This window comes from Sordaria macrospora, chromosome 3 (genome assembly GCF_033870435.1).
Source record: "Sordaria macrospora chromosome 3, complete sequence".
Taxonomy (NCBI): Eukaryota; Fungi; Ascomycota; class Sordariomycetes; order Sordariales; family Sordariaceae; genus Sordaria; species Sordaria macrospora.
In genome coordinates, this window is record NC_089373.1 from 2,483,450 (window position 1) to 2,506,149 (window position 22,700).

Here is a 22,700-nt window from a genome sequence, read left to right on the forward strand (position 1 = left end):
TATTTTACTGGGGGGGGGGGGCGGGCTTTTGAGAAGGACATAGTATTACTATTACCAACTTTCCAACACTTGCTAAATCGCGATGGACTGGTTCCTGGATTTGGATGCTTTGGATTCATTCACTTCTTGTACAACGATCGAGCGGTAGTATGCACACTGCGCTGGTCGCAGATGGGTATATTACCGTTTCGGCACAGCAAAAATCCGGGAGGCGAATGTAGGAGAGAGAAAGGAAAAAGAGGATGGGGAGATGAAGAGATGGAGAGATGGAGAGAGAGCCGGGAAGATTGAGTGTACAGCAGCAGGTAGCGGAAGTCATCAAAATACGATAATGTCTGGTGTCTAAAATGACCATTTCTACCTACCAAACACAAACCAATCTCTCTTCTCCGCGTTGCTCTCACTCAATTTTGCGAACGTTTGCAAGTATAGCAAGCTGGTCGGAAAAAGTCACGGGATATGCCAGCAGATGAGTGGCCAGGAAAAAGCACGACGCTAATTGTTTAGTCCAGGTCTAGAACACGCACAAATCAGGCAGATTTCAGCATTCGGGGCAAACTTTCGAATTTTACCTACCTATCATCATACCAGCGGAGAGAATCCCGAGTAAAGAAAGACCCTTTGCGAAAACTCGGTGAACCGGTGAGAGGACCTACACTTACAGCTGCAGCTGAAGTTTTGGTACGCACTATACTACGCAAGTGACGTGAAGGGACTTTTCAGCAATCGTCAGCCCAGTAGGAAGCCGCAGGAAAGGCGGTGGATGATGGGGAAGGAGGAGCTGAGATGTGGGCTTGAAACACTAGCGTGAAAGAACGAAAAAAAAAAATTTTTATAAAAAAAATATATAATAAAAAAAAATTCCAATAAAATTTTTTTTTATAAAAAAAAAGGGTAATTTGAAGGTGTGAATCAAAAGTCGGAAGAAGGAGAGGGGGAAAAAGGAAAGAGGGTACGGCCCGCTCTTGCCCGCTTCTCAGGGCACTGTGATGTGACGAAACGAAACAAAACGAGGGAAGAACGACGGGAACCCGGGAGCCGTACCCACACCACACCACACCACAACACACCCCCTCAACTCTTACCTAGTTCCGTTCGGTACGCCGGTTTGGGGAGCGAACCATTCAGAGGAAGTTCTGGACGAGGTGATGTCGGTTCGGTTTGCCAAAAAGTTGAAAGATCGCCATTTTATCACGTCAGCTATGCCTCTACAGAATAACTGTTGAGTGTTGAATAACACGGGACCTCACCACTCACCCACTCACCGCCCGATGATCACCAAGCTCCAAGCAGGGGGCTTATTTGGATGTCATTGCACATTCAGCGCTCGACAACAGCGGGAATGCGGTTTGTGCGTATCTTAGGTGACTGATAGCCCGTGTGAGCCCATGGGAGAGGCCCGATGACCGTTTTATGCGGTTCTTTACGAAGTGATCGACTTGAAGTGGGTTGAATAGGTGACGCTGACGGAGTAGATTTTGTTGTCGATGTTTCGTTTTGTTGATGGAGATGGTGATGGAGATGGTACCCCGAAGGTTGTCGTGTGGTTGTTGTCGTAAAAACCAAACCTTGATCCGGCTACATAAAAGACAGTACCAAACCTCCACACCTCCTCATATAGTCTGCCGGTCTATTGATATGTATCCTGTAGGTATCCTGTAGATCGGGGCTGATAGCGAACACTGCGGGGAGCATAAGTTGCTTGACGCATTTTGCTCTTGCCCATGGGGTAAATCTCTAGATTGATCTTCTGGGGAACTTGGGAGATGCTCTACTCGTCAGGGATTCAATACTCCCGTGACTAGTAGTGAGCAATGCAGTGTGTAAACACACATCTGTATGTGCTCCATATGTTTCACGACATTCAAAGCAATTGGGTGGCTGGCTTCTTCCATTTGTCAATCCATTGATTGATGTGTTGTTTTTACCTTAAAGTGCACATTCATATGCACGAAGGCGCAGGAAGGCAAGCAAAAGTTGATGGGGTGTTTCCGACGACATGGGCCTTCTTCCGATGACAACGACCACGACAACAACGACCACAACAACAACAACAACAACAACAACAACAACAACAACAACAACAACAACAACAACAACAACAACAACAACAACAACAACAACAACAACAACAACAACAACAACAACAACAACAACAACAACAACAACAACAACAACAACAACAACAACAACAACAACAACAACAACAACAACAACAACAACAACAACAACAACAACAACAACAACAACAACAACAACAACAACAACAACAACAACAACAACAACAACAACAACAACGATGCTTTGGTCGTACATTCCGATGGTTACCGGTCCCCGGACCGGTCCCGGTTTAAGTGGTTGTTATTCCGTGGTTGCTGCTTGTCTTGAACGTTCATGAAATATCGGCTTGTCGCAGTGGTGAGGATCATGCTGCATGAACTGTTTTCCAGAGCCTTGTTCCTGTCTTATTGTTCAGTCCCGTATACATGATTAACTAGGTACCTATCCATGACCTCGAAACCTAGAGTTCCCAAGATTGTTTGTCCATTAAGATTTATGTACACCCCTTCGGAAAACGCCGCCTATGTCACGATATGCATTCAATTCAGCTTCAAGTTCTGTCGATCGTCAGCTACCAAGTTCTCTCTCTGTTCAAGACAACATGCTTGCTGTCATATATGCCTTCACTTCCATGCTTGCCCGAGACCTTTGCTTCTCCTTCTCCATTGTTCTCCAGGTAGGTAATTCCCCAGACAAAATAAAATATTCAGCTCTGCTTCTGCTGTTGCAGCACCCTGCAGTTTGCCGTTTTCGTCTTCGTTCCTACAGCCCAACGCACAGTAGCTTGGCTGTTCCTATGTACCTAGCTCGGTATGTATACCTACGTATGTCGGTTGCCGTAACCGTGATCTGTACTTGCACACACCGGGACTACCGTGGCATTCACTGACAGTCCCAGAATTCACTTGTCGCGTGATGACATTTTACCTACATACCTACGTACAGTGTACACTCTAATCTAATGTTGCATTAAGCGCGGTGATGATGTTGACGATCTTCTTCTTCTACTACTTCAACTCGCCAATTTCTTCTTGCCTTTTTCTGAAAAAGACATGCTCAGAATCTGCCACATGACATCCCAAAACATTGGATGCCTCCTTTGTCAACCAGGGCTTTCTACATGTGGAAGCAGGGGGTACCCTCGGTGATAACAGAAGGATGAGACAGTGTCATGGAGGCAGGTACGCATTCCATGTCAATTGGTACTTTTGTCTATTTCTTGTTTCCCCATCCCATCCTGCTCCCTCAGCTTAGCCAGCTTGCCCGGCTTAGGTATCCAGGGCCATTCAGGAGAGAGCAAAAAGAGTAAAAAGAAGAAATGCAGGTGTGAGCATCATCTGCTCTGCTGAGTGGCCACTCATGAGCTTCAAGCCTCCGGCTTTGAAGTTCGGAACGGTCAAGAACACTGATTTGTGCCACGAAAGCAAATGAAATAAAGTAGCTGTGATGGCAAGGCATAGTGACGACCTGTTGTGGCATGCTGTTGCACCAGCCCGTGTCTATTTCTCGCAATATGGGTTTCAGTAGATGTTTGTTAGTGATGTCTCCATTTGCCAAACGGTGACCTTGGACTATACCAAGACGATTCCATTAAAGTCCTCAGATCTTGATCCCCCGATCCTCAGCCTAGTTTGTATAACGTGGAACTTAGCAGAGACACATATAACAGGGCTGGTCATACAACGACAATGTACTGGTGCCCGGAGATTCCGAGTTTTGACCATGTCCCCCAAAGACAATTGATAATGCCCTTAAGGGATCCTAGAGATTTGATTTCCCATTGGTTTTTCCGGAAATTTTCGACCTGGTGGGAGCTTGACAATGACGAAGGCGTACATACGCTTTTTGACGGCTGGAGAGCGAGTTAAAGGTGAAGAGATCACATACCTTGTAACGTGAAAGGAAAATACACAAACTTTAAATGCGCGATGCTGTGCTCTTCCGTGTCCTTTGGTCCTGCAATGTCTTCATCCAAGCAATGGGGAGACCGAGACTTCGGAGAGACGTGGCGGCACGAAGGTAGAGGACACAAGATTGTAGTGGGATGGCGCAACAATGGATATGGTAATTTCGTTGGGAAAACATCGCGGTACCTATGAATTCAAATGTCTAGCTTGATGAAGGACAAGGCATTCCGAGCCACGCACGCTGTTCTGTAAGCATATCGAAGAGTGACAGCAAATGGGAACCCGCGAAATGATCTTCGGGAGAGAAAAAAAAAAAAACCCCCCCACTTTCGTCTCCAGAAGTGCGTTTTCAAACGAGTGCTCAGTACTGGGTTATTGTAGTCCAAAACCAATATGTCGCTGGTCCCACAGATTTGCGCTGTTCCTCCTCCATCATTCTCGCTATTGTCTAGTTTGGCAGTTCTTCCACTTTCTCAAGTACTTTTGCTTTCTCATCTCCTTCTGCTTCCCCGGCTCCTTCGACTGCAGTCTCAACGCCTGAGGCTCGGTCCTTAGCCTTAATCCCCCGTATCGCTTCAGTTACCTCCTCGATGTCATTCCTAAGCTCCTCCAACCGTTCCTCCCCCTCCTCCAACCATTCCTCCCTCTCCCGCTGTATCTTCAGCCGAACAAGCCGCGCGTCCAAGTACTCCAGGCAATGAACGATCGACTTTTCGACCCACGCTTCCCAATATTCAAGCTGGTTGAGCAATGCCTCCTCAAAGATGCTCCGCGGAACCTCCCCCCTCACAGACCGCAGAAGCGCATCCCTGAACCTGTCTTCCGGTAACAGGTTTTCCTACACCCCCGACCATATATGAACGTATGCGAGTCCATTGGTAACCGAGTCCTTCCGCCCCCCTGCCATCTTGCCTAGGTAGTAGATCACCGGTGCATAATGAGGCTCTTTGTTGAGTTCGTAGTCTGGCGAAGGTTTGTTTTCATTTTCCGCAAGTGATTGTTTGAATGCATGTATTCTGTCGAGCAACCATCTTTTCCGGCGGTTCTGGTCGTATCTCTGGGCTGTGTTTTTGTTCATGGTCGGAAGACAAGTCTGATATGACTCCGCGTTAGTGGTTTGTGACACGATTTCCGACCAAGATCATCCAGTACTTACGAGGATAGAAAAGGCTCAGTGTTCGTTCCAAGGAAAGGGGACCGTCGTAGACAATAGCCAAGACCGCGCACAGTATCGATGCTTGAATGCCGATGCACTTTTCTGTAATGTTTCGTAAATGCGTACTCGTGATCTCCGGCGTTTGCTCGTTGGCGAGAGGAAAGGTCCTTAAGGAGCTAAAGGTTGTTGAGGCGGGAAAGCGATAATTGATACACTTATGGACTGAGCGATCTGTCGAGGTAAGTAGTGGATGTTGTGTTGATGTTGTGTTGGAGTTTTCGAGATGCGAATCATGGGCACTTGTATGCTCTGGACAATGAGGAAGTTACGCTTGACGAGCTTCGCTCCTTATCCTTCTTATTTTTGATACTCGGGCCCATAGCTACTTCGTGCCATCTCGCAGTTTACCCTTTCCTCCTTCTGTAATAGTTTCGTCGAGTATCCTCTTCTCAAGCTCACGATACACTTACAGAGTCATACCTGTAAAGTATTTACCTCTCTGCTCTTTATCTCTTTGACGGGCCCTGACGTTAATCTCTTAAGTTCCTCACCGGTCAGGTTTTCTTATCACTGCAGCACCAGCCAGACTTTGTGGGCCCATGGTATTTTAGGACGATACAAGCAGGGTCATACAGACGCGTAGTGTGCGGGAACTCACAGCGCTCAACTGGGGGCACAGTCATTTAGCGAATATTGTTGATTTGTTTCTATGCTTGAAATGTTTTCCGTACCATAAGTTCATCTTCTAAAACGCCTAAACCCATAAAAAAAAATCGTAACACATGAAAAAACTACTGCGATCAAGATAACCCTGAGGACATTCCCACCGCCTCATCATCCATAGTTTTCCTCTCTTGAACGCCGCCATGCTGTCCTTGTTACTCTCAACGCGAAAACCGGTTACTCAGCATCAGCGATTCCACTGGCGCCCTCCTCCTGGTACTTATCCCAGTTTGCCAAGATCTGTTGGATCTTGGGGGAGTTGGTCAACCGGTAGACATCCTCGAAATACTCCTTGGTGATCGCAAACGGCCTAGCAGTTACGTTGGGAATGTACTTGCCAATGAGCTTCGATGGGTCGATGGTAGTCTTGTTGATCTTCTTAAGCAAGAAGCTTCTGAAAGGCTTGACACCGGACCGCAGGAAGGTCGAGTGGAAGGGCACATCGATACCGGGGAGCGGGATGGTGGCAAAGCCGCGCTGGAGAACCAGGGGCGTGGGCTTAGCCTCAGTGTCGTTAGAGCACGACTTGATAATCTCGACCAGCTGCTCCTTGACAGTCTCGGCAGAGTACTCCTTACGCATCTTCTCGATGTCGATCTTCATCATCTTGATGGCGTTGCAGACACCGCCAAGGGTGTCAAGCGCACGCAGGTCGCCAGCGCAGACGTACTGCATATTCTCGACGTTGAAGTTGACGATTTCAAGGAGCCAGCCGGTGGTCTCTGCAATGCTGCCGACCACAAAGCGCAAGGCCTCTTCGGTAAAAGTCTTGTTGATGCGGCTGGGGTTGACAGCGCACATGCCATAGTTGGAGCGTCCTGTCTCATCGCGCTCGACAGCGACCTGCATGGTGAGGCCACGGTAGAAGACGACGGACACAAGGGACTCGATAGGCATGACATCGGCAAGGGCAGCCAGCGCAGAGTATTCACCAAGAGAGTGACCAGCGAAGGTGCTATCACGGGGCACAAGTCCCTTGGCCTTCATATCCTCGAAGCTGGCCTTCTCCATCAAAGTAAGAGCGGGCTGCGTGAACTGAGTAGCCGAGAGAAGGCCGTTGGGAGAGCGGTAAGTGTAAGAGGTAGTCTTCTCATCGATCTCCTTGAACATACGCTCCGACTTGATCGAGCCATCGGCGGCCACAGTCTCGAAGGTCATAGACATGTAGTTCTGGCGGATGGCCTTGCCACGAGGGCCACCAAAGTGAATAGTGAGCTCCTTCGGGTTGTTTCGGACAATGTTGGTGATGGCGAAACCATAAGTATCCATAAGGTACTTGTCAGCCCGATCCCAGACAGCCTTGGCCACAGGGCTGCTGTTATAGAGATCCATACCCATGCCCTGCTCCTGCGAGCCCTGGCCGGTGAAGATATAAGCGGTGATGGGCTGCTCAATCTCGGCCTCACCAAGGAGAACCTTTTCCTCGGTCTCCATGTTGCTGGCCTCGACCTTGATGATCTTCCGGCCAGCAACCATGCCGACATGCTGCAACTTCACGTTGATATCGTCATTGGGCAGAACCATGCCAGTGAGAGAGGCGTGGAAGCTGCGAACGCGGCCAACCTTGTTCTCGGCAGCCCAGGTCTCAACCAAGCTGCGCACCGCGGCACTCGAGTACATGCCGTGAGTGATGGTACCAGGAAGGTTGGCATAGCTGGAGAAGACACGAGAGACGTGGATGGGGTTATAATCACCGGAGACGCGGGCATAGGTCTCGTTGGATGAGGGCGCCTTGAGCTGGAGGGGAGTCTTTCCGCTCAGGGGAATGGGGTTCTCGAAGTTGATTGGCTGCTCGATGGAGGAACCATGGCGCTGGAGGTAGTCGATGACAGGGTTGCCGTGAGATTCGCCAGCGTAGTAGTTGACAGTGGCAACCTGGATAATCTCTTTGGTCGGGAGCTCAAGGAGGACCTGGCCCTGGGTCTCCACGTGGCTGAAGACGGTCTTGTTCTTGAAACGAACCAAGGTCTGGAGGCGGAAGGTCAGGGTCTGACCGAGAAGCTCAATGTCGGAGTTATCAACATCGTCCATCATGAACCAGTCCTTAGAACGAAGGACAGCCACGTCCTTGGAGGTGGCAAGATGAAGCTGCATAGGGGTCTCCACCTTGCGCTGGAATGTGTTCTCGAAATCGGTGTAGGTACCACGATACAAGAACTGCGAAGTAACCTCCATGACCTTCTCACCGCCACGAGTGATGGTACCACAGACCTCGACCATCTTTCCAGACTCCTGGTTGATGACGGCGTTGATCTGAGCAGTAGTCGAAACGACATCACCCTTCTTTAGGGGCTCAGCACCAGGCATCATGCGGAACTGGTTGGACAAATGAACGAGCTTGAGCAAATCGCCGTCAATGGTGCGAGGGAAGATAGGCTTAGTGATAGCCTTCCAGCCCACAACAATAGCGAAGTCCATGGGAGCATACATGACCTTGTCGGCTCTGTCAACGAAGGCTTCTCCGGTGTTGCCAACGGCGTGCACAAACTCGTTGATGGCCTCGCTGGTAATGGTGGTCTTGCCGCCATCGAAGACTTCATGGACGGAGGAATCGAGGTCGAGCTTCTCATCGCCGAACCACGCGCGCCAGTAGAACTCCTTGATGCGATCATTGCGACCATCCATAACCTCGTGAATGGGGGCATAGCCAGCCTCGGGGTTGTAGATGAACTTGAGAGTGAGGGGCACCGGCTTTCCAAGGGCCGTAGTATCCTTGATCATGTTGACGACAATTTCGTTCTTGCCGTCCAGCTTAACCTCAATAACATCGGCGTAGCGGCTGGGACGTGGCTGCTCCTTGACGAGAATGACCGTCTTCTCCGGGTTGTTCGGGTACAAAATCTCGACAAACAGGCCACGAGTCGGCGCAAAGATGCGGCGCATGGGGTTGGTCTGATACTTTTGTCCTTGAACGAGGACATCGGACTGGAGGAGGGCGAAACGCCAGCTTCTTTGGTGTCCCGCGAGAAGGGAAAGCCAGGCGTCCAACGAAGGAAGTTGAACGGAAGGCGACGAGGACAGACGATAAGTGTTCTTGTGCTCATCATAGGAGACAGTAAGACCCTCGATATCGAGAGGGATTTCTGACTCGATCAGCTTACCACCAAAGTACTCAATGGTAGGGATTTTGCTCTCATCGCCATCATACAGGTCACGGGTGAGCATGGCGATGTGACCATTGTGAATACCGTCGAGGATGTCCTTGATGGGCTCGTCAACCTTGGTGGCGTGCTTGGCAGCCATGGGACCCTGGAGAATACAGGTACGGCCGACATCCTTGCCAACGACAGCCCCAAGATCCTCCGACTGCCAGAGAGAATCCTTCTTGAAGAAGAACTCGAAGTTCTCATCGAGAACAGGCACGAAGGTGACGGGCTTCTGTCCGCGACGTTGGCAAAGCAGCAGGAAGTGCTGGACATCCTGAGCGTTGATGAGTTGCTTCTCAGCCTCGGGGTAGTGCGAGAGAATCTGCTCAATAGCAGAGTAGGGTTCCTTAAGGTCGGCATAGCTCTGGAGTCTGGAAGGCTGGCCAGGAGTGGTGGTGAATCTCTCCTCGATGCGGTGGATGAAGTCACCAGTAAGCTTGGTGTACGACTGGTCGATCCACCTAGCCTCATCCTTGACGTAGAGAAGCTCGACCAGGCGGCGAACAATCTCAGCATATGTCATGTCCTCAAGATCGACGGCCTTGCCCTCCTTGTTCTGACCGAACCAAACCTTCTGGAAGTCCTTGTTGAGCTTCTCAATGATGTAATCACGGCTGGCCTTGAGAGCAGCGACCCTCTTCTCCTTGGGAAGGCTGAAGATCTTCTGGTCCATCTCCGCCCAAAGGCGGACACCACGAGTGGCGAGCTTGTGAATGGGCTCACCCATTTCAGAGCGGACAGTTATGACACCACCAGCGGGGCCCTTGTAGGTCTTCTCCCAGTCACTATCGTCAAGACCCGGAGCGTCAACGATAGCCTGCTTGGCGGCCAGGCTGGTATGGGCTTCCTTGGCGACCATCATACGGCTACCGAACATGCAACCGTCGAAAGGCATGGGGGGATAGCCATACTTGATGGACCAGTCACCAGTAAGGTATGGATAAGTGTCATCGGCACCACCGAAGCCACTACCGGCAACAAGAATGATGTTCTCTTGACGGCGAATGCGGCCATAGAGGTTGAGGATGGGGTGATGGAAATCCTCATACGAGTGATGACCACCACCTCTGCCACCGGTCCACTGGAGAATGACGGGGAAGGTAGGGTTGGCCTTGGCGATGTTGATGACGGCCTGGATGGCCTCACCCGAACCAGGCTTGAAGGAGATGTGCTTGAGACCCAGAGTCTCGATATACTCCTGAGCGACCTCGATCGAGGGAACACCAGCACCGATGGTGAGACCTTCGATGGGATAGCCCTCAGCTCTGAGTCTGCCAAGCAGGGGAATCTGCCAGCCCATGGCGCGAGGGTTGACATAGATCAAGTTGACGCAGATACCGCGACCAGCAGGAACAGCCTTCTCAATCTTGGAAATGGCCTCGGTCATGGTCTTGGCATTGTAGTAACCACCACCAGCAAGCTCGATTTGGTAGCCAGCATTCATGGTGGCAGCAATGAAGTCCCAAGGCACAGTGGTAGGAGTCATACCAGCAACCAACAAAGGCGGAAGGCCAAGAAGTCTGCTCATCTTGGTATCGACGTATGTACGACCAACGGAGTTCTTGACCAGTCTAGGGCCGTATTCCTTGACCCAGTCCACAGCAAACTTGACTGCCTGCTCCTCGTCACGGTCGAAAAGCTCGGGCTTGTAGCCAACATCAGTGACAGTTCCGTTCACCGTGCCGGCAAGGATGACACGAACGCCGGTACCCTCCTTGTTGCGGCTGGTCAGAATGCCGAGACCAGAGATACCTCCAGGGCCGAAGTCGAGGATGTGGGTGGCATCCTGGAAAACGGTGGCCTTCTCCCAGTGCACAGTCTCGCCTGTGATCATGCGCACAAGGGAAGGAACAATGTTACCCTCAACTTCCTCCCGGAGATCCTTGCCCGTGAAAGTGTTATATACGGGCATACCCAGGGTCTGAGAGTCAATCTGAACGTCCTTGAGGTCTTCGGCAATCAAGTGAGAAGCCTTGGCGAGATACTTGCTGTGGAAAGGAGCAGTGATGGGAAGGAAACGGTTCACGAACCGAACCTTACGCTCGGTATGGGGGATTCTGGTCTGGTCAAGACCAGTAGCAGCCTTGAGCTTCCTCAGCTGCAAGTTGAGACCGTGCAGAGAGCTCGGCGGGCCGGCAACGACCATGTTCCGAGGGCTGTTGATCAAAGCAATGGAAATATGCTGATCCTCGGGGAGGTAGGCGTTGGTCTGATCAATATGCTTCTGGACCTCGGCCTGGGGAAGGTCCCGAATGCTGAGCATGGGAGTAGGAGTACCCTCGCCATTATCAGCCGAGTCCTGGAGCATCGAAGGGGCCAGGGAAGTCCTAGGGAAGGTTTGCTGGCTACGAGCGCCGATCCAGAAGAGGATGGTCAAGGCAGACTTGCTATGCTCCTCGAAACTTTCCCACGAATCCGCGGCCGCAGTAATAGCGGCAAGGACAACACCCTGAGAGTGACCTGTCGTTCCGCTGATTCTCTCGCGAAGGACACCGGGATGTACACCCAGCGCCTTGCAGGTGACCTGATAGTGTGCCAGCTGTACCAAACCAATCAAGGGAAAGCTGACGGGAGCAGAAATAAGGTAGTCGACATCGGGGGTGGCCTCTGGGTTTTGAAGCCAGCCAAGCACGTCAAGGCCCTTGGGGTACAGCTTCTCGGCGTCAGGATGGCTGGACAAAGTCTGGAGCAGCTCGGCAGATGTGGTGATCAGCTCGCCGACGAATGCCGGATAGGTGTGATGCAGCTCCCGGAGCTCTTCGAAGTACTCCTCAATGTTTCCTTGGCCACCAAAGATGGTGAAGATCTTGGCCTGGTTTTCACCGGCGGCACGGAACAGAGCCGACTCGTAGGGCTTGATGGCTCTGTTGCTAGCTGACCGCGCAAGATAGTAGCAGCGAATGACTTCGAGCTTCTTCTCGTCGATGCCCTCCATTGTAGAGACGTGGGCATGAACATCGTTGCCCCGTAGGAACGCCCTCTCGAACTCGTTCAGGATAATCTTGAGCACCTCCTCGTATGAGCCCTGAGCGTCGTCCTCGCCTTGTGCCACCTCGGTCGCGATAAAGCCCATGTATCTGGCAACAAGCTCGAAAATGGATGAAGGCTCGTCATCTTGCGCGAGCTCGTCGGTGGGGGCGGGAAGGATAGCAGCGAAACGCTCCTTTAGCTGAGTAGCGTGGAAATGAAGACCGGTGGGTATCAAGAAAGAGGTTTCGAGGGACCCGTGGGAGAGGGTGAGCGGCCGCAGAGAGGCAGACGACCTGGGAGTGGTGACGCCCGTCTGGGCGCCGGTACCGGTACCGTACATGATTGTGAAGGGGTATCTGGGAGACGGCTAGAAAGCTGGAGGACAGAATCCGTGGTTAGCGTCTACTCGTCACGGCTTAAGAACAAGAATCAGAGTCTCCGAATATCCTCACTTGGTATAATGGCTCCGAAACTCAGCAAAGAGCGGGAGCGAAAGGTGATTTTGATCTGGAAAGCCACTTGAGGCTGGATGTGGGTGTGGATGAGGCTTCAGGAATGGGGGGAAGCCAATGACAAAACCGTCGTCGTCAATGTCGTCGTCTCTGTTGTTCGGCTCGCTGGTCAGGCACAGCAGGATTAGAGTCAGGGTTCCGGAGAAGATGGAAGGGTGGAATCCGGGGAACAGAAGACTCGAAAATAGGAAAAAGGTTGAAAGGACCTGATCCTGTCCCAAGCAAAGTCTAGGGGAAAATAGAGGCAGGCAGCGTTGGGTATACGGCTTGGGGATGTACCTCTGGAGGTAAGAAAGGGGGTTCGACGAGGAGGAGTCGAAGGAGACGAGAGCAGACGAGAGGCAGGTGGGGAGAGGCAAGGAAGGAGGAGTCGGGATGAAGGGGGGAGGGGATAGGAAAATAATAAAAGGCGAAATGGATGGAGCCAAATACGCGGATAGTACATGGGCTTACAGTACATACAGATGTGAGAGGTATCCAAGTTCGTCCTTGCCCTGGTCTTCTTTGCTCGCGAGTCAAGTGGAACTCGCACTTTCCAAACCTCCGCGGAATATCTGGATGGTGCCTGTCTCGCCTTGTCGAAACGAAGAGCAAGTGGAAATGGTAAGGTACAGTCGGCGATACCCAGTCCTAGAGCTGAGGCAAAGTTATAGGTTAGGCAACTGTCCACCAACCTACTGCTCTGAGGAGATACGATCCGGACTTTCGACGGGTTGACCAGAGGGTAGAAGGATCTCACAACGGAGACCGAAGCAACAGCGGGTGAAGGCCCAATGTTTTGGTGAGGGATGTAAATTACAAGCTAGCTGTACATGTAATGTATGCGCACACTCAAGGTGTACGACTATAAGATGGCGGGGTGTAATCGTACATTCCCGTGGTTCATCTTGGAGAGGGGCACAATGCCCCTGGGGAGGGACCAGACGATAAATTTCACCAGGGTCCTTATCGGTGCTTATCGGTTACAGTTCTTTCCAGACAATGCACGCAGTGCGCAGCCACGTTCCTCCCCATGGCTGTAATTGAGGGTATCGCGAGCGGGCTTACGAGAGGCGTTACGACTCAGGCGAGCGAGGGGTCTGCACTGACAAAGGTTCCTGCTCCTGCCAGCCATACAGTCGGCATATTGATTGCTCGCCAAAATTTTGGGTGGTTCTGGTTCTTGTTGGGGAAGTCGCGAACACTGCTGGGAGTTCGGCCGGGTCGCGCACACCCAAACACCACCCACCAGAACAGAGCCCTACCGCCCCTTCCGTCCCCAGCATTCCCTACAAGCCAAGACCTTGTCAAACACAGATAGAGTGGGATCCGAGTGGGATTCTGGTGGGGTCCAGAAGTGACTTTGGGCAATGTCTAGCGATGTTTAGCGACGCTTGGGTCATGCAACAACTTAAAAGCGTCGTCGTGTTTGCCTGGGTCTTGGCGTGGCAGAATCGCGCACTCGCTCGACGGCGTTTTGGCATCGCGACGTGCACCGCCAGTTGCACACCCAATCGACGCCAAGCCCAATGCTGCTCGACCACTCAAGATCCAGAAACGCTAGTCCTTCCGACCAGCCGAGTCCACCAAAGCCCACAGCGGAAACCCCACCACTCACGCGCAGATCAGGATGGCATTGTACTGGTACATGAATCCGAAACTTCCAGTAGTGGAGGCCATGCCACCAAGATGGGGTCAAACTGGAGTTGATTTGGAGAAGCTTGAACCTACTTCCCGAGCCAGCCCGAGTGAACCAATCTGAGGCGCTGCGATTTCAAATATTTTTCAACTTTTTGAGTGTGGCATCAATAATCAATGATTGTCCTGGGTGAGGCAAAGTATATCCACGGAGATGTTCTCCCAAACTTTCCTCCAGAAACAGCAACTTAAGGGGCATGCATGAGCTCTGCCCCTATGTACGACTTACGTCTCGACCATGCTTCATATAAAATTTTTGGGTGAGGGCAAGAAACTAGGGAGTTCGGCCGAAAGAACGCATACCCGACAACCCTAGAGCAGTGGCAATACCGGGGCCTAGATTATTTGCCATGTCAGTATTCGCGTTTCGGACCAGCCTGGCTCTTTAGTCTTTGCCCCTGCACGTTCAAGCCAACCCTACCTATCTTCAAGGCTTTCAAAGTCTTGATGCTTCAAGGAAAACGGGAAGGGATATGAGGCGGCAGGGCGGGAAAGTAGTGTGGAACAGTCGAAAGGGTGGCCGCTCTTGTTCGGTTCAGTTGCTTGTCAACGCCATAATGAACGTCGCGGTAGCAATGCGAGCAACACAAGCGAAGGCAGCTAGCTTCGTCTAGATAAAGAGATCGGGCAGCGGCGCAGGCCATGCGAGTCTTGGGAGACCCGATATGACGGCGTGCCCGTAGAGGTAGGGAAATACGATTATACGAGCAACTGAAAGATTCGCTTGCGGAGACGGGATTGTTTTGTAAGCTCCGTATATCCGGCCCCTCCGGACTATCAGCCGGTGCCCGACGCCGTCAACGGTCCAGACTCCGGCTTCCAACGGTTCTGGCTTTAGAAATGTTTAATCCCTTGCAGTGCGCGTTGAGTTGGCCAATACCTGACGATGACCAGGACGCCATACAGCGAAAGGTACTGAGGACAACGTGTTGTGCCCTGCAGCCGCTTAGACGGGTTCAATGGAAGACGGGAACTTGAACACCTCCATCAAAAGGGCTGAGAAACTCTTGCAGACATGTTCGTGCGGCTATGTAGGTAGGCAATATGAAAAGGTCAGGATCGCCGGTGTCGTGACTCTGCTTGGGCTTCCTTTGGTCGTCGGGTATGGTGTTGCAGCGGGAGCAAAGTGGAGGGCTGAGGGCAACAAAACTCAAAAGGGACTTGCTGCCACAAGTGGAGAAGCAGGCGGTTTGGGGTGCCGACGAATGAGGCCAGTTCGAGTTGGAGTTCACAATGTCTGAATCGTGACTTGTAGAGGTACTTGTAACATGACATCGATACATGGCTAACCTTAGCGTGGCCCAAGAGGTTCTTGAGACCAATGCACTTTCTAAAAAAGCCGTGGGGAAGGTATGAGACATGCAGCTAGACCGTATCAGGCTAGCGTTGGAGCTTTTGGTTGAGGGTGTTGAGCTGCAATGGAGGGGCGGGGGGAGGCGCGTGTGTATCAACGACAGGGGCTGCGGGGGTCAAAGTGGCATTCAACATTTGTGAAATTGAGAACCAAACAGGCCAAACAAACCGCCAGAAACAACGTTGGTTCATCAATTTCCAGAGGGAACTCGGCGTGGTTTCTGTTGCTGGGCTCTGCCGCGAGGAATCTGTACATCCATCAGTCCGTTAAACCCCATCTTGTCGTTGTTTGGCGTGAATAGGCCGTCCTGCACCCCGGGGAATCCCCTGGGCATCAGTTGACGGACACAGGTCCTGGTCACAAAAGGGTGCTAAATTGACTTCATCAAAGTTTCCTCGCCGCGTTGACGACCGCGCGGTATTCATGCATATCGATGTATGTATTGTACCGTGTAAAATAGAAGTTGGGGTTCCAATTGAGATGCAGTGAGGTGAATTAAACAAGGAGTCCACTCTGTGTGTATGTATGTATGTATCGCGCCTTCCCCTCCTCACAATCTCCCCTGGCCCTCCTTCCCCTACGGAGTCCACGCACTTCCTTCGGTCTCCTTCAGTTTGGATTTCACCCATCGCATCCTTCCATCCTCATCCCTCCTCGTCCGATCCGCTCCTTCGGGGTTTAGCACTACATCCTTGTGCTCCTTCTTCGCCGCCTGCCATATCTCTAGGCTTCTCTTTCTTTTTTTGTCTGGTGCGTAGTCAGTCTCCCAGTCCTTGCATCCCCGTCTCTCAGGCTCAACTTCATCCCCCCTTTGTAATAAGGGCCTTCACACCATATCGAAGGTCATCTTCCGTGTTCCCATTCTACTGCCTTTGCTGACATCCACGGGCGTGTGTTTTTCCAACCACCAAAACTGACATCATCTGCTTGCTTTGCAGCAGCTTTCATATAGCCAGACGACGGGCACGCCATCTAGCTGATTGCATTATACCCCGGGATACGCTTCATCTACCCAATCCCCGCCCGTACATACCCTATTTTCCACCAAGAGACCTCGAAGACTATACCCCAGAAAACCATCCAAGATGCGTCCTGAGCTTGAGCAAGAGCTCGCCCACACCCTGCTCGTCGAGCTCCTTGCTTACCAGTTCGCCTCTCCCGTGAGATGGATTGAGACGCAAGATGTGTTCCTTGCGGAGAAGACAGCCGAGCGGATCGTCGAAATTGGTCCCGCCGACACTCTTGGTGGCATGGCCAGGAGGACACTTGCCTCCAAGTACGAAGCATTCGACGCCGCCAAGTCAGTTCAGAGACAGATTCTTTGCTACAACAAGGACGCAAAGGAGATCTACTACGATGTAGATCCCGTGGAGGATGAGCCTGAGCCGGTTGCGGCTAGCTCGTCATCTAGTGCTCCCGCTCCCGCTGCCGCTGCTGCTCCGGCTGCTGCTGCCGCTGCTCCGGCCCCGAGTGCTGGCCCGGCGGCTTCGGTTCCTGATGCCCCAGTCCCCGCTCTTGACATTGTCAGGTCGTTGATCGCCCAGAAGCTCAAGAAGCCCTTCGCAGAGATTCCTTTGAGCAAGGCTATCAAGGATTTGGTTGGAGGTGAGATTAATCAGATTCTTTACTAACTGAGAAGGCAACAGCTAACAGAGTTTGCGTACAGGCAAGTCCACTCTACAAAACGAAATCCTTGGTGATCTAGGCAAGGAGTTCGGATCCACACCAGAGAAGCCCGAAGATACACCACTCGATGAGTTGGGGGCTGCTATGCAGGCTACCTTCGATGGTAACCTGGGCAAGACCACCCAGGGCCTTATCGCTCGTCTTATTTCCTCCAAGATGCCCGGTGGCTTCAACATCACATCAGCACGCAAATACCTTGAGACAAGGTGGGGTCTCGCTTCTGGCCGCCAGGACGGCGCGCTTCTGCTCGCCATCACTATGGAGCCTCCAGCTCGTCTTGGCTCCGAGGCCGATGCGAAGGCCTATTTGGATGATGTTACTCAAAAGTACGCCTCTCATGCTGGCGTCAGCTTGTCCACCGCGGCCGCGGCCGGCCCTGCTGCCGGAGGTGGAGGCGGCATGATGATGGATCCTGCTGCCATTGAGGCTCTTACCAGTGACCAGAAGGCCATGTTCAAACAACAATTGGAGCTTATCGCCAGATATCTCAAGATCGATATCCGCGCCGGAGACAAGGCTTTCCAGGCGTCTCAAGAGTCATCCAAGGTCCTTCAGTCACAGTTGGATCTCTGGATGGCCGAGCACGGCGATTTCTACGCTGCCGGCATTGAGCCTGTTTTCAGCTCGCTCAAGGCTCGCGTGTACGACTCCTCCTGGAACTGGGCTCGCCAGGATGCTCTCAGCATGTACTACGATATTATCTTCGGCAGGCTGAAGGCCGTTGATCGCGAGATTGTCAGCCAGTGCATCCGCATCATGAACCGCTCCAACCCCACCCTCCTCGAGTTCATGCAATACCACATCGACAACTGCCCTACGGAGCGCGGAGAGACGTATCAGCTCGCCAAGGAGTTGGGTGCTCAGCTTATTGAGAACTGTAAGGAGGTTCTCAGCGTTGACCCCGTCTACAAGGATGTTGCCGTTCCTACCGGCCCCCGTACCACCATCGACGCTCGTGGCAACATCAAGTACGAGGAGATTCCTCGTGCAAGCTGCCGCAAGCTTGAGCACTACGTTCAGCAGATGGCTGAGGGTGGCAAGATCTCTGAATACAGCAACCGTACCAAGGTTGAGAACGACCTTGCCCGTATCTACAAGCTGATCAAGCAACAGCACAAGCTTTCCAAAAACTCCCAGCTCGAGATCAAGTCTCTATATGGTGACATCATCAGGTCTTTGAGCATGAACGAGAGCCAGATCATGCCCAAGGAATCTAGCAAGGTCAGCAGCGTCTTGTCCAAGTCGTCGTCCAAGTCCAAGGGCAAGACCGAGACGATCCCCTTCCTCCACCTGCGCAAGAAGTCCGAGCACGGTTGGGATTACAGCAAGAAGCTCACCGGTCTCTACCTGGACTGCTTGGAGCAGGCGGCCAAGAATGGTGTTACCTTCGCCAACAAGTACGTGCTCATGACTGGTGCGGGCGCCGGTTCCATCGGTGCCGAAGTCCTTCAAGGTCTTATCAGCGGTGGTGCCAAGGTCATTGTCACGACCAGCCGCTTCTCCCGTGAAGTTACCGAGTACTACCAGTCCATGTACGCCAGATTTGGCGCCCGTGGCTCCCAGCTCGTTGTGGTTCCCTTCAACCAGGGTAGCGTGCAGGACGTCAACGCCTTGGTCGACTACATCTACGACACCAAGGCTGGTCTTGGCTGGGATCTTGACTACATTGTTCCTTTCGCCGCCATCTCTGAGCAGGGTCGCCAGATTGATGGCATTGACTCCAAGTCCGAGTTGGCTCATCGTATCATGTTGACCAACCTCATCCGCCTCCTTGGCGCCGTCAAGGCTCAGAAGGCCGAGCGCGGTTTCGAAACTCGTCCCGCCCAGGTCATCCTCCCGCTCTCTCCTAACCACGGCACCTTTGGCAGCGATGGTCTTTACTCCGAGTCCAAGCTCGGTCTCGAGACTCTCTTCAACAGGTGGCATGCTGAGGACTGGGCTAACTACCTCACTATCTGCGGTGCCATCATTGGTTGGACTCGTGGTACCGGTCTCATGTCTGGCAACAACTTGGTTGCCGAGGGCGTCGAGAACTTTGGTGTCCGCACTTTCTCCCAACAGGAGATGGCCTTCAATTTGCTTGGCCTCATGTCGCCCACTATTGTCGACTTGTGCCAGAACGAGCCTGTCTTCGCTGATCTGAACGGCGGTCTTCAGTTCATTACTAACTTGAACGAGACCATGACTAGTCAGCGCAAGAACCTTATGGAAACCAGCGATATCCGCAAGGCTGTCACCAAGGAGACTGCTATTGAGAACAAGATCGTCAATGGTGAGGATTCCGAGGCTCTGTACAAGAAGAAGGTTATCGAGCCCCGCGCCAACATCAAGTTTGACTTCCCGACCTTGCCTGACTGGAAGTCCGAAGTTGCTCCTCTTAACGACTCTCTCAAGGGTATGGTTGATCTGGAGAAGGTCGTTGTCGTCACTGGTTTCGCCGAGGTTGGTCCCTGGGGTAACTCCAGAACCCGCTGGGAGATGGAGGCCTATGGCGAGTTTTCGCTTGAGGGCTGCATTGAGATGGCCTGGATCATGGGTCTCATCAAGAACCACAATGGTCCCATCAAGGGCAAGCCTTACTCTGGCTGGGTTGACGCCAAGACTGGCGAGCCCGTTGATGACAAGGACATCAAGCCCAAGTACGAGAAGTACATCCTCGAGCACTCCGGTATCCGTCTGATCGAGCCCGAGCTGTTCGATGGCTACGATCCCAACAAGAAGCAGCTTCTCCAGGAGGTTGTCATTGAGGAGGAGCTCGATCCCTTCGAGGCCACCAAGGAAACCGCTGAGGAGTTCAAGAGAGAGCATGGCGATAAGGTTGACATCTTTGAGATTCCCGAGACTGGTCAGTACACTGTCCGTCTGAAGAAGGGTGCCTCGCTCTGGATCCCCAAGGCTCTGCGCTTCGATCGCCTGGTTGCTGGCCAGATCCCTACCGGCTGGGACGCCAAGCGTTACGGTATCCCTGAGGACATCATTTCTCAGGTTGATCCCGTCGCTCTCTTTGTGCTTGTGTCTACTGTGGAAGCTCTTCTCTCGTCTGGTATTACCGACCCCTATGAGTTCTACAAGTATGTCCATGTCTCTGAAGTGGGTAACTGCGTCGGTTCCGGCATGGGTGGTGCTACTGCGCTCCGTAACATGCATCGCGACAGGTACCTTGATAAGCCTGTTCAGAACGATATTCTTCAGGAGTCCTTCATCAACACTATGGCCGCATGGGTTAACATGCTCCTGATCTCGTCTTCTGGACCCATCAAGACGCCAGTCGGTGCTTGCGCCACCGCTGTCGAGTCTATCGACATTGGTTACGAGACCATTATGGAGGGCAAGGCCCGGGTGTGCTTCGTCGGTGGCTTCGATGACTTCGGTGAGGAGGGCTCGTATGAGTTCGCCAACATGAAGGCTACCAGCAACGCTGTTGATGAGTTTGCCCATGGCCGCACGCCCAAGGAGATGTCCAGGCCTACTACTACTACGAGAAACGGCTTCATGGAGTCGCAGGGTAGCGGTGTTCAGGTCATCATGACCGCCAAGCTTGCCTTGGATATGGGCGTCCCCATCTATGGTGTCCTTGCTTTGACCACCACCGCTTCTGACAAGATTGGTCGCTCCGTCCCTGCTCCCGGCAAGGGTGTTCTCACTACTGCTCGCGAGCGCCAGGGCAGCCTTCCCTCGCCCCTTCTCGATATCAAGTACAGACGTCGCCAGATTGAGCGCCGGAAGAAGCAGCTTGAGAACGAGAAGGAGGAAGAGCTTGAGTATCTCGCCGATGAGATTGAGGCCCTCAAGGCCGAGGGCAGGCCGCAGAATGAGATTAACGACTATGCCCGCCATAGAACTCAACACATTGAAGAGGAGGCTGAAAGGCAGGTCAAGGAAGTTCTCCGCAGCTACGGCAACAACTTCTGGAAGGGCGATGCTACGATTGCTCCCCTTCGTGGCGCCCTTGCTACTTGGGGCCTCACTATTGACGATCTTGACGTCGCCTCTTTCCACGGTACTTCTACCAAGGCCAACGACAAGAACGAGTCGTCTGTCATTTGCCAGCAGCTCCGTCATCTCGGCCGCAAGAAGGGCAATGCTGTGCTCGGCATTTTCCAGAAGTATCTCACTGGTCATCCCAAGGGTGCCGCTGGTGCCTGGATGATGAACGGCTGCTTGCAAGTGCTCAACAGTGGCCTCGTCCCTGGCAACCGCAACGCCGACAACGTTGACGCTGTCATGGAGGAGTTTGACTACATTGTTTACCCTAGCAAGAGTATCCAAACTGATGGTGTCAAGGCCTTCTCCGTTACATCGTTCGGTTTCGGCCAGAAGGGTGCTCAGGCTATTGGTGTCCATCCCAAGTATCTTTATGCCACTCTTGACGAGGAGGCGTTCAACGCTTACCGCACCAAGGTCGAGACTCGCCAGAAGAAGGCCTACCGCTTCTTCCACAACGGTCTCATCAACAACACCCTGTTCGTTGCCAAGGACAACTCTCCTTACTCTGATGACCAGCTTCAGTCCGTTCTTCTCAACCCCAAGGCCCGTGTTACCGAGGACAAGAAGACCGGTCAGCTCACGTATCCCGCCAACTTCATGGAGGCGGAGGCGGCGCAGGAGGTGCAGAAGAAGAGCGGGGAATCTCTTGAGTCAACTGTTGCCCGTGCTGCCAACCGTCTCAAGAACAGCAACACCCGTGTTGGTTTCGATCTTGAGGATATTTCCTCCATCAACATCGACAACGAAACTTTCCTGGAACGCAACTTCACCGAGGCTGAGCTCCAGTACTGCAAGGCCCCTAGCACTGGCCGTTCGCCGCAGAAGTCGTTTGCTGGTCGCTGGACCGCGAAGGAGGCCGTCTTCAAGTCACTTGGTGTTACCAGCCAGGGTGCTGGTGCGTCCTTGAAGGACATTGAGATCCTCTCGGATAACAACGGCGGTCCCGTGGTGAAGGTATGTTTCTCCCCCGCCCCGACTCTGATCACTAGTATTAGGCTAACATATTCATAGTTGCACGGTGCTGCTTTGGAGGCCGCGAACAAGGCTGGCGTTTCCAAGGTCAACGTGACGTTGTCCTACTCTGACAGCCATGCTGTTGCCATTGCTACGGCTCACTTCTAGAAGAAGAGAAGAAACTGGAGCGATGAGCAATGGGAACTGGTGTAGAAACTTAAACATCTTTTGATTTCAGTCGCTTTTACCCGCCGCATATTACAATTCAGCATCCATAACTTGGCGGTTATTTGAACGGAAGGAAAGAGGCGGTGGATCACCGGAGTTTTAAAAAGATGTTATATTTTGTCAGCATTTCTTTCGGGACCGGGCGTATATTAAAAATGGTTGATTTAGCTAAACGTTAACGAAAGTCTGGAGCAGTGGGAAAATAGACATTTAAAGGTTTTGAAGACGATGCCGTGGTGTACACGAAAGTAAGACGCTTTGAGAGACTGTGACCGTTTGGCCTCGAACGAACGTCGTGTCGCCAACCCCGCGATTTGGCACGATTGCTGTCTGGTGCTA

The 22,700-nt window shown here is 52.4% G+C and overlaps 2 protein-coding genes across 2 annotated transcripts; one reads left to right on the forward strand and one right to left on the reverse strand.

Annotated features, from left to right (window-relative positions):
- Nucleotides 1-5,811: 5,811 nt before the first annotated feature.
- On the reverse strand, nucleotides 5,812-12,994 carry SMAC4_00840 (uncharacterized protein). The gene is made up of 2 exons (XM_003349900.2): nucleotides 12,416-12,994; nucleotides 5,812-12,338 (listed from the first exon to the last, which is right to left on the reverse strand). The coding sequence occupies exon 2, from the start codon at nucleotides 12,301-12,303 to the stop codon at nucleotides 6,025-6,027; it is 6,279 nt and encodes a 2,092-aa protein (XP_003349948.1). The 5' UTR covers nucleotides 12,304-12,338; nucleotides 12,416-12,994; the 3' UTR covers nucleotides 5,812-6,024.
- Nucleotides 12,995-16,075: 3,081 nt separating this feature from the next.
- SMAC4_00841 (uncharacterized protein) lies at nucleotides 16,076-22,590 on the forward strand. Its single transcript, XM_066089504.1, has 4 exons — nucleotides 16,076-16,256; nucleotides 16,445-17,111; nucleotides 17,173-22,133; nucleotides 22,191-22,590. The coding sequence occupies exons 2-4, from the start codon at nucleotides 16,592-16,594 to the stop codon at nucleotides 22,299-22,301; spliced, it is 5,592 nt and encodes a 1,863-aa protein (XP_065946490.1). The 5' UTR covers nucleotides 16,076-16,256; nucleotides 16,445-16,591; the 3' UTR covers nucleotides 22,302-22,590.
- The last annotated feature ends 110 nt before the right edge of the window (nucleotides 22,591-22,700 follow it).